General features: G+C 44.6%; 1 protein-coding gene across 4 annotated transcripts in view; it reads right to left on the reverse strand.

Moving 5' to 3' along the window:
* The window catches only part of SLC7A1 (solute carrier family 7 member 1), a 61,227-nt gene that overhangs the window by 15,728 nt on the left and 27,891 nt on the right, over positions 1-17,608 (reverse strand). For all 4 annotated transcript variants that reach the window (XM_042867321.1, XM_042867320.1, XM_042867319.1 and 1 more), the window contains 3 exons: positions 6,963-7,346; positions 3,542-3,700; positions 1,751-1,925 (listed from right to left, as the gene is read on the reverse strand). In XM_042867321.1, coding sequence (XP_042723255.1) covers positions 1,751-1,925; positions 3,542-3,700; positions 6,963-7,332 — 704 coding nt within the window. In that variant the 5' untranslated portion in view covers positions 7,333-7,346. The remainder of the gene's footprint in view (positions 1-1,750; positions 1,926-3,541; positions 3,701-6,962; positions 7,347-17,608) is intronic.

Genomic DNA, 17,608 nt, shown 5'->3' on the forward strand with positions numbered 1-17,608 from the left:
GGTGGGAACAACAAAACTTTTCATACAGCTCATAGTGACACCCACAGCTGGAGTTCAAAGGAACATGCTCTGCTTTTCACTACAAATACGGGGCAAAATGCTAAGCCCTACCCACTGCTGAGCTCTGGACTGGCCTGCAGTAGTTTGGGGAATGCATGGAATAAAAACGGTTCTGTTTATTCCCATCATCTGTTTTTCTGGTGGGGATAAAGATGTCTTGGCTACAACAGGGAGAAAATAACATGAACATTAAGATTCCTCTCTTACTATTATTGTGTCTATATAGATAATGAAGCTTTTGAAAAAGCTCAACATGTAATCCTTAACACTGAAGTCAAACAAAAATGTGAACTATGCACTGTTCACCTAAGATGGATTCAGGTGAAGCATGAGTAGACACCAAAAAGCAATGCAGGGTGCTGAGACAGCCTAAAATCCATCCGTGCTCCACCCTCAACTTCAAAATTCCCTATGCCAACTTTGTATCCAAATTCTGCATGTTGTGCTGAGGGAGGAGAGGCACCTGCACCTCTGAAACATCAAATGCTTTGCTGAGCCGGATACTAAGTTCATTAAAGTCAACAGACAGACATTTAGTGACTCCCCTGCACTCAGCATCAAAGCCTGAGATACAACTGTCTGTGTTGAAACACTGTCTATAACACCCCTCAGTTCAAGTTAACTGAGGCCACTCAAAATTGAGAGAAAAGCCTTTGTCATGATGAATTACAGCAATTAAATTAAGGGAAATCCCAAAAGTGCAGATCTTATCAGGAAGAATCATCCAAACTCTCTTGTAGAACTTCCTCTGAGGGATGAAAGCTCACTTGTTATTTACAGAAATAGTACAACCCAGATATGGATTACTCTGGAAATAATGATAAAGTAAACCCCAGATAGACATTACAAAAATAGTAAGAGCTATGGGTGAAAGAGCTACAGTTGTACTTTAAAGCTACTGCACTAATTGCTACTTGCTTGGGAATAGCAGGAGGGAAGGAGGGGGAACCTCTCCTACAGAAGCAATTTGTTCACAGGGAAGAAGTTCACAGCAGGCTGAATTTTGCAGAGAAGCTCAATAAGTGGCTTGTATACAAGCCAAACTAGAGCCATGCAATATTTATAAATCTCTCCAGGTTGTGCCAAACTGTGTTTCCTTGCAGACCAGCATGAAGGGGTTAGATAGCAAGCCAGGACTGAGCTGATGTATGCGGAGACATTCAAAAGACAAGAGAGCAGTCATATGTATTGAACAATCTCAAGCAAAAAATGAATGGCCTTGTATCACAGGCTACCCTTATAAGCTCCTTAATTTTGGTCTTGTGTAGGAATATAGGATTTTGGCCAAGTAGCAAAATGTCATTAAAAATGGATTTGTGATACGTCTGCTGCAACACATTAAAATAATCTGCAACTTGCCTCCTACCTTCTCATGCATCTGGGACAAGGTCTCCATAAATACAATCATTCTTCAAGGAAATGACCAAGGTGTCCAAAAAAACTACACAGCTGTACTTGGTCAAGGCTTAATACAGGCACAACAGTCAGCCTGGGGCAGCCCTGAGTATGAGGTTATCTGCAAAGCTCTTTTCTCTACCCTTTGAACTCCAGTCACAACACTGGAATTTGGTAAAGGAGGGAACCATACCATTCACAGGCTCCCTGAATCTCTCACAAACCCTCCTGTAAACAGGAGGAAAATGATGAATATACATCAATTTTAAATCTGAAAAGACAAGGTCCAACTTACTTGTCTCCATGAGTGCCATGGCTGGTATTGTAAATGTCCTCTTCAGTCAAGTGCCAGTTTTTCACAGATCCTTTCACAAAGCCAGAGACCACGACAAAGCCGATGACGAGGATGTTGATGCAGGTGAACACTTTGTTCACCAGGGCAGATTCCTTCACACCAAAGGTTAAAAGCCCTGGGAAAAAAAAACAGAAAATATGCAGTCAGGTATTTCACCAGCGAAGGCAGCACAACAGCTCACTTACTGAAAACATCAATGCTGAGCTTTGCCCACTGTAGTATTTCTGCTCCTCCACAAAGCCAGGCAGCTCAGGTAGGCCAGGATTAAGTCACTGGGAAAGCTGACGGGGACTCCTGCCCACACATTACTGATGTGACACACGTTCCCACACAGCATGCCAATTTGGCACATGCTCCAGGTAAAGTTTCACCTCACAGCACCACGCTGTGCATCCAGATACAGCCACACACTCCACCCAGCCATCTGGAGAAAGCACCACAGGTGGTTTCTCAGGAAGGAGCACTGTCTTAGAGGTCTCGGCCAAAGGCAGATGTTATGATCAACAATCACCTTTACATGAGCAGCAAAAAACACGATGCCATTCTCCACAGAGACTGAATCCAGGAGGTCAGCTACTTACAGCTCAAGACACAGAACAAGGTGGCATCACAGGACTCCTGCTTTGCCAGAGAGCTCAGTGAGAACAGGTTTTCTGCTCATGGTCTTCAGAGAAAGTCCATCAGGAGAAGAGCACATTTGCAGGCTCTGGCAACCAACATCTCACCGAGGCGTAACACAGCCTCTCTGAGGGACAAGCTCTGGTAACTTCAGGTAGCTGACTTTCAAGAACCCAAACCTTCAACCTATATTTAATAAGAAGACTACGAGAAAGCAAAACACTTCATGTGGGCCAAAAGGACAAAAGAAGCCCTAAGTGGTATTCTTACTGCTACCCCAAGGCATTTCAGGGAGAGGGGAGATTTCTGCTCACTCAATTTCCATCTTTTAAAATAAAACATACGAGATTCAAACTCAAGATGCCAAAGCATCACTGGTTTATGAAGCTTGTCCCAGTGAGCAGAGCCCATGCTGCGAGATGCCCATCCAGATCACGGTGGGAAATGTCATGATAACCTTGTTGGGCAACACTGCAGCTTCTGCATGCAGGAAACCACAGAGGTACATGAGAAGAGTAATTATTTCTTAAATTAGCCTAAATTTTGTAATGTTTTGCAAGTTACAGCTGTTGGTAAAAGTTTAGAAGGATTTTAATTTTTGACATTTTCAAAACGTTTCCAAATCTTTATCAAAGCCTTGGAACAATTTTTTGGAAAAAAAAAAAAAAAAAAAAAAAAGGACTGATTTTCACATATTTATTTCTCTGGGATCTTGCAGTCGGTGCAGATTATCATTGGGAGAACAAAAATAGAGGAGCAACAGAATGAAATTGTTGTATAATAGGATTGGGAGAGGAAGAAGGATTAGACTTCCTTACCTGATTGAGGTTAACAAGTCATCTTTTCTTTCCTTCCTTATACCAAACTTAATCAATGGCTTTAAAAGTGGCTCAAAAATATCAAAAGCCCTCCCCACTAATTAAAAAGCTTACAAACAGGATATGCCCAGTGCTAAGTCCTCTGTGGATATCTAGGTAAATCCAACATCCATAGCAAAGAAAGAGCTTTAGTAAGTCGTCCAAAACAAATGGGACCTCGTGCCCATTCTGAAAGCAAACAATGAAATGACAGAAGGTGGAGGTCCAAGACTCACAAACACCTCTGAGGTTTTACCTGTTAAGATGATGATTATCACCACAGCGAAGATGTCTGGGTATTTTGCTAGCACTCCTGGAGCGTTCATTGTCATGTATCTTTCACAAAAGTCTTCAATGTGCCCACCTATGATTTCATCAAACGTGGCACTCCAGGCTCTGGCCACACTGGAGGTTCCTGCCAGAGAACAGAGCGGATGGGGGTCACCTTTGGTGGATGGCACACTACCCAAGTTCAGGACTCTTTGGACTCCACTACTGGAGCATCTGAGTAGCATAAAGATACTTCTGGCCTCAGCTTGGTGCAGTTTCTAGAACACCATGGCACAGCTTGCTGGGATGAGGACTGACCCAGGGGTCTCAGGATGTCTGACTCTGGGATGCTATTGAGCCACTCCAGAGAGATGAAACAGCAGCAACCACCAGTCAGTGGCAGCACTGGGTAAAACAAGTAGCTTTGGCTACCAGACAGTCTGCTTCTTATTCTCCTGTGTTACACTGACTACTGTTAGGTTACCAATATTGTACACCATATATAACTCTCTCACACAATTAGATGCTGTTATATAATTACTACTGTACAGAATTACCTAATTTAAAAATAAAAAAAATAAATAAATAAAAAGAGGTTGGCTTGCTGTTGGTTTGCAAAGCAGTTCCTTAGAGAACTCTGTGCACTCCTATACCCAAAATAGTTCATCCTGATAGAGGCAGGTTTTCAGGTCACAACTCCAGTACCTGTGATTGTGTCAAAAACTGTGCTCACCCACAGCACAACCCTCCTCAGCAGTGGTCAGCAACACCTGCAGCAACGCTGGGAATGCTCTCTGTGCAACTTGGCTTGTCAACAGGATCATAATAAGGCACAGCTTAGGCCTGCCTGGGTACCATGCTGCTCTTTGAGACACAGAGGCACAAGCTGTGAATGCACTTAAAGGGACAGAACATTGGTGCTTTTAATCTAAAAAAAAACCTCCAAAAGTTACTCTGTATCACATTACAAATTTTCAGCTTTGCTTCAGGAAAATTCCAGGGAAAAAGATATTTTTTTTACTACTTTCATTTCTTTGCCTTGGCTGCAGTATTTCATGTTCTAGGACAGGAAGAACCAGCTCCTGCATGCTTTATGTTAATGCCAGTTGCTTGGAAGCCAGTTCCACAACGCTATCAGTAGCTCATGCAGAACTTTGTAACCAACAGCCTTGGGAAGCGGGGGATTCTGATACTATTCCAGCATCGCAGACACCTGGAGGACATCTTTATTGCTGCTGAAAAGCATGGAGCACAGGGCCCGTATCCAGGAGGATTTATGGCTTTGGGGTCAGCATGACCTTTGCAGATGGCTCCTGTTCACCCTGCACAGTGCTTAGGCCAACTGATCTGCTTGGGTGTGAGCTGGCTACAGGATCGGGACCAGGCTGGGACGTGACCACATGGTCTGGGAAGGAGACCCCAACAAAGCCATTACAAGGGTGGATAGTGATAGGACAAGGAGAAATGGTTTTAAACTGAGACTGGGGAGGTTTAGGTTAGGTATCAGGTGGAAGTTTTTCACCCAGAGGGTGGTGACGCACTGGAACAGGTCGCCCAAGGAGGCTGTGGATGCCCCATCCCTGAAGGCATTCAAGGCCAGGCTGGATGTGGCTCTGGGCAGCCTGGTCTGGTGGTTGGAGACCCTGCACATAGCAGGGGGTTGAAACTAGATGATCATTGTGGTCCTTTTCAACCCAGGCCATTCTGTGACATGATTCTATGATGCGCCACATTAACGAGCTTCCACCAGCCTCCTCTTTCTGCAACATTCCCCACCCACAATCTGGCACAACTCCCATCACCCCAGAAGAAATTTCACATCATATCCTGGTCCTGGAACAATCCCTCTTTCCCCCACCATCCAGACCCTGCCCAACTAATCGATTGCCCATTTTTTCTCATTCCCCACCTCCAAGACCCTGCCCTGGACACTACTGCCACCCATCATCTGCTGGCCACCATGATCCCGCTCCATCCCACAATACTTTCTGAACAGATGTCTGAAACCTCAGTAAAAACATCAAGCTGGCCGAGTCCCTTACAAATTTAAGTTCTTGCCCCCATAGTTGGATTCTGCTCAGGATGGTGGCACTGCTCAGGAGTGTAATGCTGGGGAGGTAAATCTCATCACAAATTTGCAGAATCGGGTTTTTCCTTATTTCCATGGCAATGTCTGTCTTTTTGGAGGTCCAACATCACAGTAAAAAGGGCCACAATGTAAGCGACCAGGTAAGGAGCATGAGGAAGACTATTTAGCATTACTTTTCTGGATCAGAGCATAAATTACTAGGAAAACTGTTCCAATTTTGTATGTGCAGCCTAAGCAGAGTCCATTTCAGAAGACTGGAGTAAATTATATGCTTAACTTTGTTTAAAAACTATTTTCATCTCCTCCCTACAATGAATTTGATTCATAGAAGAACCGCAGGGCTCACATTTCCTGAGGAGACAACTTTAATTGACTTTGGTTTCCCAATCTCTCCTTTCTTATTAAAAAGTAAAAGAAAGAGAGGAGGGAGAAGAAAAGGTTTCAGGTAGCACACAGATGAGAGCCAGTGCTATCTCAGACAAGCAGCTGCTACATCACTATGTCACTCATGATATGATCTTACCCCAGCATCATGGGAACTATCTCCAAGGTAACAATTGTATATCTCATAAAACACAGTTAAAAAAAAAAACAAACTTCCTTTAATCATTTAGCACAACATTGTTTCTCATTTTAACTCGTAAGTCTTCACTCTCAACTGGCAAGTTGGCTGCAGCCTTACCTATAGACATAATAACAAGCCCAAAATGTGCTTGAAAAGACACGAATCTTTAATTGACAAATAGTGGTTTAGTTTTAATATGTCAGCTGAAGAATACACTGCATGCTCAGAGCATGATCCAGCCCTAGTGGGAGTGAAAGGCTTAGGAGGGATTTGTTTCGGACCTTTCAGAGACTGTGAACCTGCAGCTCACCCCCGTGTTTAATCCTGCAACCACTCATGAGGCAGAATTCTGATCTCCAGGTGCTCTGAACAGGTTTTGAAGGGACCAGAAATTAATCCTTAATCAGCCTGGAGCTGTCATGTAAAAGCACCCTTCTGTCAGCTACTTGTTTTTCAACATAGGGAACACTTGCTCCCTGGCAAGTGTGCAGCAGCCAGGATATGACAAAGAGATGATGTGGGAGTTCAGAGGAAGTAGCTGAAGTAGCAATTTGCCTTCGTTACAAAGCTTCAGCCTGCAGGACAGCACTCACCTTGCCAAGTGACAGCAGTCACAGTCAGTGCACCCTGCCAAAGAGCCCTCACATTTTCAGTGAGTGCAGAGCAATGCAGGCACACAAACATGGCTGATGGTACCAGCAAGGCTGCCATCCGGGACTTGGTATGGTCTTGCTGCATGCCCACCATACTCACCGATAACATAGGAGAGGATTAAATTCCACCCCGTGATGAAGGCCCACAGCTCGCCAACAGTCACATAGCTGTACAGATAAGCTGATCCCGTCTTAGGAACACGAGCACCAAATTCTCCATAGCAGAGTCCAGCCAGCACAGAAGCCAAGGCAGCGATCAAGAAGGAGATGACAATGGCAGGTCCCGCGTTCACTCGTGCTACAGCCCCAGCCAGTACATAGACACCTGCCCCCAGAGTGCTGCCCACACCAAGGGCCACCAAGTCAAAGGTGTTGAGGCACCGCGAGAGCCGGCTGTCTTCTCGAGTGCAGTCCACATTTTTCCGGCGAAGAAGCTGGTTCCCAAACTTGATGAATTTCTGGCACTCCATCGTTGTCTTTGGGCCTGCAAGAAAGATGCTGCCGTCACTAGGTGGAACAGCCACACCCCACAAACAGTATCACTACAGAGCGTAACACTGCACTCATATTTTAGCCAAAGAATCTCCTGCTCACTTACCTTCCACCTTTTCATATGGCAAAACGCCTCCTGAGCATGTTATCTATGCTTAGCACAGGGAGGCAAAAAAAGAAAAAGGCGCAGTAATTCTGCTTCCTGCTCCCATTCACACTGATCTCAAGCAGGTGAGCTGTCCTCCCCACACCACAAGGGACACTAATCGCCTTACAGCCTCACCGTCCACACACAGGTGGGCAAGCCTTTATGCAAAATCTGTCTTTCAGATTGTCAGGGTAGTTTTCCTGGCTGGAAACTTAAAAAAGTAGAGATATTTATAGATATGTACTTACCTTATATAAATTTTTGAAGTCTTGGGGGTGAAATAAAAGCAAAACTTATGAGCATTACATTCCAGAACAAGGCACCACATGTGCTGTTGTCCCCAGAGCACAACACAACCACGTGCACCAGGAGACACTGTTTGCAGCCAGTCAGATCTGTATTCCTTCCTCTGAGCTCCAGTTCCAACCAGCAGCACAGGCTGGCAGCTGCCTACAACTACACAGCCTGGAATAGATACAGTTTGGGAAAAAAGGCACACAGACCCAAGCTTAGATTTGGTTACACTGAGGCAAAGGATTAAGCTATTTTACGTTCGTGTCAGCTAAGGGGAGAGCACAGGGCAGGTCTGTGAACTTCTCCATCCCAGCAGGATAACAGCACTGCAGGATGGGTGCTCATTTGAACTACAACCAGTCAAACCAGTATGGCCAGCAGAGAGGCTGGCTCTGGAGGCCATTCTAGTAATCAGTGCTGTCAGGGAAGCCTTCGCAAAACCCATCCCTTGAAGATGTATGTCTTCACACGCAGCCTGGGCATGGAAGTTTTGTCCTGCTTTTTCTGATAAAACAAGGAACGTTGCTTCAAACCTCAGAGAGAGCTGCTGCTCCTTATCACCCTGCCCAGATGGGTGCATCAGGCAGGCAGTAGCAGGAACTTCTTCCTTTTCACACTGAAAACTCCAGCCCCAGTTGTCACAAGACATGATGTCCTAACACCCCTCCCATAGATGCATCAAGCTTACCCTTAAAACTTTCTAGATTCCTATCTCCACTGCACTCTGGCCTCCAGGCACATCACTTCAGAAGGCAGCATTCACACATGTTCTTGTGTCCAGAACAGCCTTTCCCCTCTGCTGGTTACCCCAGGGTACCTTTAGAGACCAACCATAATGCCTCAGCCTTTGTTTCAGGTTGGATACTAGGAAAAATTTCTTCACAGAAAGAGCTGCAGTGCATTGGAAGAAGCTGCCCAGGGGGTGGTTGAAGAAACGTGTGGATGTGACACTGAGGGACATGGTTAGTGGGCATGGTGGTGACAGGTTGGTGGTTGGACTAGGTGATCCTAGAGGTCTTTTCCAATCCTAATGATTCTGTGATTTCACAAGTCCTGAAGAAATGAGGCAGTCTGCTGCCCTGTCTATAATAACCCTCCACCTCTGAATCACTCTCCTGAGCAGCAGTACATCTCACTTTCTATTTCCTTCCATCAGGAGCAGCTATCAGAAGCAATAAGAGCACTCCCAGAGCAACCACCAGGAACCTCAGTGGTGGCCATCTCCTCCACAAGGATCTGTTCTCCTTTCCCAGTCTACCTTCTTATTAACATGTTCCTTCCACACCTTGCTGGTTTCCTGCTTGTTTTCATCTTAAACAGCTTCTTGTGTGCCACCGTGTCAAAAGCTTTACTCAAGTCAAGATAAGGAGAACTGAGATTGAGTTTTGCTGTCAGGTTGTAGTCACCTTCCTCAGCCATTCTACCTTCATCCCAGCAGCAGCCTCATTCAAAATTCAGCAGGTACATAACATAATGCTCTTCATAGCAAGGGTGTTTCACTAAAATCTTCTGGATTGCTCCTAATTGATACACCCAAGAAAACACGTACTTAAGTTGGGGGAATTGTAACAAGGCACGTTCTGCACTCAGAATAAGCCACCAGAACAAGAAGCCCAACAGCAGTGACAAATACCATAAAGCTTCCAACACTCCCACAGAACCACATTCAAGCCAAAGAAAATCTAACAGAGCTGGCAACTGACAATACTTTTATGGACAGATCTGGCTCCAGGCACCAAAATCACTGCTTCTCAACGAGTACTCCTCTACTAATACACATCATAATTTCTGTTCTGTACGTGAGTGCATTTAAAATGTGATGAAATGGGATGAAAGCAAACTGAGAGGCATACGTAATGCACATTAACAACCAATGGGTGCTCAGCCTTCAGGAACAGACAACTGCTGGTCCAAAATAACCTCCCCATTGTATGTGCAGGGCAGGTAGCTGGCTTCCAGCAGCAAGCACTTTGCTCTGCAGACCTCAAGGCTGCAGTACTTGCTCCAGTAGAAGCAGTACAAGAGGATGAAGGCAGGTTCTATTTTGGACCACTTCTGGAAGCTCCAAAGTGCCCCAGAATGATTGCCATGTGGCATCTTTACCTGGTTTCAGCAACAGGACTTTCAAACATCTCTTCATTGATTATGAAAAGGGAGTAAAATGGATTTTATTGAGATACAACGCTGGAATGAAGCATTCAGTTTCAAATGAGTGGCGCCTCATCTGCTAATGATGGAACAGTAATATACATTGCACACTAACACTAATAGCATGCTGAGAATGCAGACAGAAATATTACTAAATACAATTTATGATAGGAAGAAGTGAGACTCATACTTCATCAGCTCCAGCTAAAACCTACCGTAAAAGGTGGGAAAACGCATGCTAAGAAACTTAATTGAGTCAGTCATCAAGTCCAATTCTTCAATTTTGCTACCATATCATCAAGGACAAAATCAAAAAACTCTTCATTTTTCTAAGACAGCAGCTATAAACCTGAATCCCTTTCCCTTGGCCTCAAGCCTACCTCCCCTACTGGGAGAAAGTAATTAGAACTGAGGATTGAGAAGTCTCCTTGTGCCAGGAACTGCACAGTCCACCAACAGCTCCTCAAAGGCTGTTATGGTCCAGAAATACACTGACTCAAACCCATGGAGAAAGGCAGGTTTCAGGTCAGGCTTCTAAAAAATCTCATTTGGTGAGCCACAGGAATTGCCAATGTGCATTGAAGGGAAAACTATTTTCTCCCTTCAGCAGGATGACAGGTCTGTTTGCCAGTGTTTATTCAAAACATTGGTTCTTGCACTTGAATCTCATGCAAACCCACATCAGCCAGAACTGCTTGCTTTCAACTGCCTGCTTCCCCTAAAGTAGAACAGGGCAGGACAAGACTCTGCCTTCAAGAAGGACAATGCAAGTCCTAGGTTTTGCTTAACTCCCAGCAGATTGAAGGAGATCCCACTGGTGCCAGCACTCTATGACAAGCATACAAATGGGGCTGTGCCCCATCTACAGCAGCACTGGTGGTTTATAGTCAGTCTTGGAGAATACCAGTGCTGTGAAGCAACCAGGACAAAATGCTAGAGAAAATGTGAAAAACCCTCTGAAACTAAACAAAGAAATCCCTTCCATAAACTGCAGCCTACTATGAGCAAGATACCCACAGGAAATGTGTTAATGGAGTTGTTTTCCAAAGCCAGACTGGAAGTCAAGACCAGTTGGACTCACAACCAAGCTCGGATTCCAGTGCAAACGCAGGTTTGTTATTCAGTACAGAGACATCAAGAAATGCCAAAAGACTGCAGGAAAACAGTTTGCTTCTTGCAAAGTCAATATTTATGGCAAGGTTTACACAGTAATCGCTTGAACAGAGAAGTTCAAAAGCAACACAGAGAACATGAGAGAGTCCCAGTTGAGGCTGTTAATAAAGCCTGAGGATGGCTATGAGGTAAGGAGACATGAAAGCAGGAGGCTGTGATGCAATACAGGGCTCTGCACCATGCCCTGAGCCCACAGGGATCTCTGCAGGACCTGGCACTGAGCTGGACATGGTGGATGGAGCACAGGTGACAGGGAGCTGCCTGAGGGCTGGGCTGTGTAATGCAGGAGAGGAAAACGCTTGTGTGCGCACTCACCGATGAGCTAGTGCAGACATGGGCTTCTGCAACAGCACATAAGGGAATGGGGTTAACCCTAAGTGACAAGTGGCACTACTAAAGGCAGCCTGACATGCCTCGGTCTCATAAATGTCTCCAGGCAAAGGCAGACCACGGATTCCTGCATTTTAGAGCCATGCTCCTTCCTTCTTCCATCATCATTGAAATCCAAGAAGCTGAGACTGCTAACTCTTTCAAGATTTGGTTCAAAGCCTCTGCTTCAAAAATGTACTGTTTAATAATACCTGTAAGCTATTTATTTTCTACGCAGGCATATAAATTACATTTAACTAAATGTGGTGCACTGCAAAATGAAGGTATCTCAACGGTCCCAAATCAATGCAAGTTTTATCTCAGCATTAAAAATGAAGACCTGGTGCCTGACATCTTCTCTTTTGCCACACATCACAGCAAATTCCTTCTTTGGGCATGACTGTCCCTAAGAGAGAAGCAGTCCCTCGCTGCAGCACAAGGCAAGAGCGTGGCCAGATTTTGGGGGTTGAGGGAGGCTTCATTTGTTAGAAAGAACTACATATATATTTCAAGCTCATATATAAACTCAAGAATCTCACTAGAAATGTATTTCAAACCAATTTCATTCCTCAAGTGTATCTACAGGTATTTATAGCTGTATTATAGTCATCAAGAATAAAGCAGAACTGTTTTCTGTAGATAATTTGTTTAGAGGATGAACTATTTAATTATGACTGACCTAGAAATTAAGGCCAACATCCTGAAAGTGGCTCGATGCCAGCAGACAGCTGCCTTCTGGCTCATCTCAGAAATCAAGATGTCAACTCCATCCTGCCCAAAAAGCAGCGGGAAGTTGGAGAGCCTCTCTTGTCAATAAAACAGCACCTACAGCGCGCCAATCACCAGCAGTGAGCAGGGTACGGGGTACCTGAACTGCAGCTGTTTTTCGCATCCTCACACACACAGCACTTATCTTCCTATCTTCCACTGCTTAGACGACTGAAATCTACTCCAAATTACCTTACACACTTTGTTATATTCACAGTCACTTGGTAAAGTGGCTTTCAGTCCAGAGAAGCGTGCAGCACAACAACATCTTACAGGGTGCAGTATAGGGGCCAGCATACCTCTGCCCCAAACCTTTTTGATATCATTTGTTATCTTCAGAATTGCATCAAAGGGTGACTTGTGCAGAGATTATCTTTCCCTCCTTAGAAGTTGGATCTGCCTGTGATCTCACTTTTTGAAATAGCTGTTCTTGCCTTTGAAGTAAGGAAATGCATTCCAGACTGGCTCCTTGCACTCCCACTCCCAAGCACACTTGAAATGAGGACTTCTTTTTTGGACGTACCGCCACTGTTTCTGCAACATCTTGCAGTTCTAAGCACATAAAACAATATAAATCACTCTAGAAATGATGCTAAAAGGTACATAACTACCTTCAGGTTGAGAAAACTTGATATAAATGAACCAAAATGGGCTCTGTACACCACTACCTCTCTGATTCTCACCATGCCTATTCCCTCATTCCCATCTTCTCATCACTTAAAACCACCACTGGGCACAAAGAGCCTGATTTTTAAGGCTCTCCTCAGCTCCTGTCTCTTCTGCTTGCTACAGTTACCCATGGAAGCATGGGCAGGCAACCAACAGGCTGAAAAGCCAAACCACAAGTATAGCCCTTGGGTGGAAGAGGCTTCACCACACACCCTGGGGGGCATTAGGGTATCAGCAGAACAGAGGGAAGCAGCAGCATGTGGCTTTGAGAGCCCAGGGAAATAATGACAATCAGGGCAGCTCCTGGGGCAGGGTTCACATCCTTGGGTGAGATCCTGTCCCACTGGAGTCAACGGCAAAACTCCCACTGACTTCAATAGGGCCAAATTCCACCCATTCCTACTGGTCCTCGTCCTGTATTTACAATGTCTTTTATGTTTGTTCCGTATCCAAATTCTTGTGCCTTGGCTGTATTGTATTTTAAAGTAAAATAAGATATTCTTCCTCCTCTTATCTAATGGTTAACACACCTATTATATCAGGTTTATAGATTTCCTTCCCCAGTAACAACATTTTAAAAAGGGACATTCTTCAAAACAATCCCATAAGAAAATAAGCAACCTTGCATCTGGCTAACAGCAAAAAATAAACCATAACAAACATCTGTCCGGCTAAACATAAAACATCACATGTAAAAATAAGCTGACATGGCACCATTTTACATAAGCACTACTATCACTTCCTAAACAATCACAATTTGTTTCAGCTTCTGGAAACTACTCCTTATCTATTTTAAGGCCTTGCTGCTCCTGAGAATTTTCTTCCCAGAAGCCAACTCCAACATGCAGAACAGCATAAAATGAAAGCTGATTACATGGAGTAAGGATTCTTCTACTAAGCAAAAGAGAAATGCCAAGCTTAACCCCGCTTCACGTGCAATGAACAGCCCCAGCACCCTACTCAGCCCTGTCCTACATATGCTTATGTCCATTCTGAAACACAAAGGAACCTTTGCTGCCATTAATAATCTTCCTGCGTGGCAAAGTGACATCCCAACAAGTGATTTTTCCTCAGCATCCTTTTCAACAAAGGTCTTCAACAAAGGTCTCCCCATGTAGCTGTAAGATCACTACAACTAATCTGCAGAACAAACAGCTTGTGCATATGTGTTATGTTGGTACATATGGCAAACAATGTGGAATGGGCTTGGCTCATTTATCCTAAACACAGGCCAGTTTCCTGAACAAGCACATGCTGATGACTTTTGCTTCAAACACAGGTAAAAAATGCCTTTGGAAGCCCTTTCCAAAGGGCTGGCTTCGCTTCTTCCATCCCCAAGGTAGCACCATTCAAAGAGAAGCCTACTCAGAAAAAGAAGAGGTGGTAAACCTGTATTCCTAGTATTTCTATTAGCATTGCAAGTATTTTGGGATTTAAGATTTAACTGTAGAAGACCGCTAGATGCAAAGAGGTTATGTTGTAAGGGACCATACCAGAGCTGCTGAGCACTTTCCGAAACATCATTCAAAAACACACTGAGGGAAGTCAACAATAACTGAGGCACAAGAGCTTCAAGCATGTTTCAGAATGCTTATTTACCTTTGTTAAACCATGAAGTGTGTCAGACAAGGCATTTTGGAAGGATATCTCTCAGAAGAACTACAAATGGTTTGTCAAGTTACCCCATGAGTGACAGAGTAGAAACAAGATAGCTATAGAAGAAACTGAGCTTTGCATGCAAACATTTGAACACCTATCTCAAGACTTTTAGAAGCAAAAGACACATCATCAGACTCTCAGATTGATGCGACTCTATCTCCAAAGGAGAAATCGGACAGCTTAGAGTGGACAGCCTTGAGACAAGTGCTAAGAACTCACAGGTTGTGGTCACAGCAACTTGCAGATGCCTGCTACCAGAGAAAAGCCTTTACAGATGATTAAAATAAAAGGCATGGCCACGCAGTAGTTTTGTGTGAAGCTGGGAGATATCCCAACAAGGCAGTAAGAACAGCCAGCAGCCCAGGTCAAAAGTCATCCAATTAATTGCACACCCTTGAACTGACTTTACATCATGCTGATGTATTATAACCAGGCAAGCATTGTCTGTGTGCTGTTAAACTGTTCTCCTTCCTGACTGAAGTCATTTTATTTCTACATGTGCATGGCTGTATTCATACACACATTACAGAAGAATTACATCAGCATGTATGCATGAGCACAGTGTTACATTTTTTTGCCAATTCTGTCATTAAAGACAGCATCACTCATCCAAACAGCGTTTGCTACTCAAACTCATCCAGTTAGACTATGCACTAAATACAGACCAACAGTACACAGACAGCGTGTGCAAAAATACAGCTTTAACCACCTGCCCAAAGGCACACTGCCTATAAAAAGGGGACTGTATGCTTTCCTTTTTTGAACACAGCTGTTTTAATGGGATGAGGAATGTGTTGCTTGGGAACCCGCCCTCTGCCACTCATGGCTGGAGACTAAGCAAGTTTCTGTTCTTCCAGCTCATCAGGGATTTCTGAGGCAGCACATCCCACTGCTCTGTGAACATCTCACAGGCCTGGAGGCTTCCTTCCATTGGAAAAGGAGTAGCAAGGCATCCTCTCTAATCCCCACACCATCCACTTACCAGCTACTTGAAAAAGGAAAATTGAGTGCCACTGAAAGAGAGTTCACCTGCCTGTCTTCTGAACTGGCACTGCTGCTATCCCCAACAAAACAAGGAATTCATTCCCTATCCCATGAGAACTTTGGAGAGCGCAAAGATCATCCTGGTCGTATGATTCAATGAAATCTGGCTCTATCATGATCATTCTCCCCAAGTCCAGGCAAGAACCCGTAACTCCAAATTACTTGTGAGCTAGGAACTTCTCAAAATTTCACTTCAATGTTTTGCTTCAATGTCTGCTTGATCCAGGTTATTTGTGATGATACATTAAAACATGTTTGAAATTGACTAGTGATTTTTGACCAAAATAAAACTGGAGAGGTTCCTACTCTGGAAGTCCTGAGGGGGATGCTACTATCTCCCAAAATTCAAGCTTCAAAAGCTCCAAAACTGAAGTTCAGCGGTGTCCATTCTTGTCTGCAAAGCTTCAGCTGTGATTATCAGCAAGGGTATCCCACAGTAAGCCACTCTGCAGGTTAAAGGTTGGATAGATGTGAATATTCTCCTCTTTGGCTATTGCAGAAATGCATCATCCATCAAGCTTAATTTGCAGTGGGGAAGTATGATAGCTTTCCAGCTGTGGGCACAATGAAGCACTGGGATAGGATACGAGGAAGAAGCAGTCTCCACCAGGCAAGCATTTCAAGAACAAGTTAGAGAAATTCCTCTTAATCTAGATAGAGATCCTGCGTTACAGACTTGGGCACAGCTAGATAATATGCTTACATTGGCAAGGCTAAGCCTTGATACCATGTACTCCTACCCCCAGACTACCACGTTTCACTCCTACAGCTGTTTCAGAACAACCACGTGGGTAACTGCTGCAAATAGGAACACTGAAACAAACCCAATTCCTTATATTCCCATTCAAAAATCAGCACCTCCTGTTTGTTGTTCTGCCCAGTCACAGTTCACTGCTTTGATTTCCAGCCTCACACTGAGCTGAGGCTATAAGTGATGGGGCAGCAAGCAGCCATGGCCAGCACTTGAGGTGAAGGAAGACTGGAGATGCCTTGGGTGCCCTCTGCCTTTTCAGCCCATACCTCAGAGTGAGCCAGAGTGGTTCCTCAAGCAGTTTGGAAGAGCCCAGCCCGAGCACAGTAAGCTCTGGGAGAAGGACTGCCCTGTGTTCACTGCCTGCAGCCCCTGTGCATCCAAAAGTTCTGGAGGTGCCCCACTGATAAAGGGCATCACTCATTATGCGAATCATTTTCTGATGAAAGCCATTTAATTGAAAAATCTCCCACCAGCTCAACTTGTCTCCTCAAACAGTTCCTCAGCGTGGCTTCAAATTACATCCCACAAGAAAATGGCTTGATCTAACTCCCTCCATTTGTCATAAAACCTGAGGGGATCTCCACTGATAATGAGACTCACCAAGTGAGAACATGAAACAGATTGCCAGGGACTGACTGAGTGACAAAGTGCCTGCAATCTGCCAGGGGTTCAGCCTTGACAACAAGCAGGAAAACATTACGTGCTGGGAAACAATACTGAATAAGCAAGCTTATGCCTTCTTAAACCCAAACAGAACGGAGACTGAGCTTTGCTTAGCCAGTGTCTGACCACGCCATTCAGAAAGCTTCAGGCACGGCCTTTAGACAGTCCTTGGAAGTGAGTGGGAAATGCCCATGAAGAGATAAGGAAGGAAGCTAGATCAAGACAGAAGTTGGTTTGTTATTGAAATAGAAGTGGGGAAACAAAGAATCCCAACACTGATGCAGAACAAGCAGCATCCTGCAAGTGGGGCACACTACAGTGAGATGGACAAAGAGGCTTCCCCAAATGTTTAGTTTCATCAGGAATGGCATAGCTGGGCAGGGATTTTCAGGTGTAGACAAGAGGCTGACCAAAGATTCATTGATTCTGCCATACAATAGCAACAGCTATTGTATAGCACTGACCCCATTCCGCTTCCCAGAGGGCATCCCAGCCACAGCAGCACAGTAGCCTGGGCAGATGTCTTCAGAGTTTGGCCACCACTATCATGCTGATGATCTGTAGG

The sequence above is a fragment of the Lagopus leucura genome, unplaced genomic scaffold (assembly GCF_019238085.1).
Source record: "Lagopus leucura isolate 7727_CA_CO unplaced genomic scaffold, USGS_WTPT01 Super-Scaffold_100001, whole genome shotgun sequence".
Classification (NCBI taxonomy): domain Eukaryota; kingdom Metazoa; phylum Chordata; class Aves; order Galliformes; family Phasianidae; genus Lagopus; species Lagopus leucura.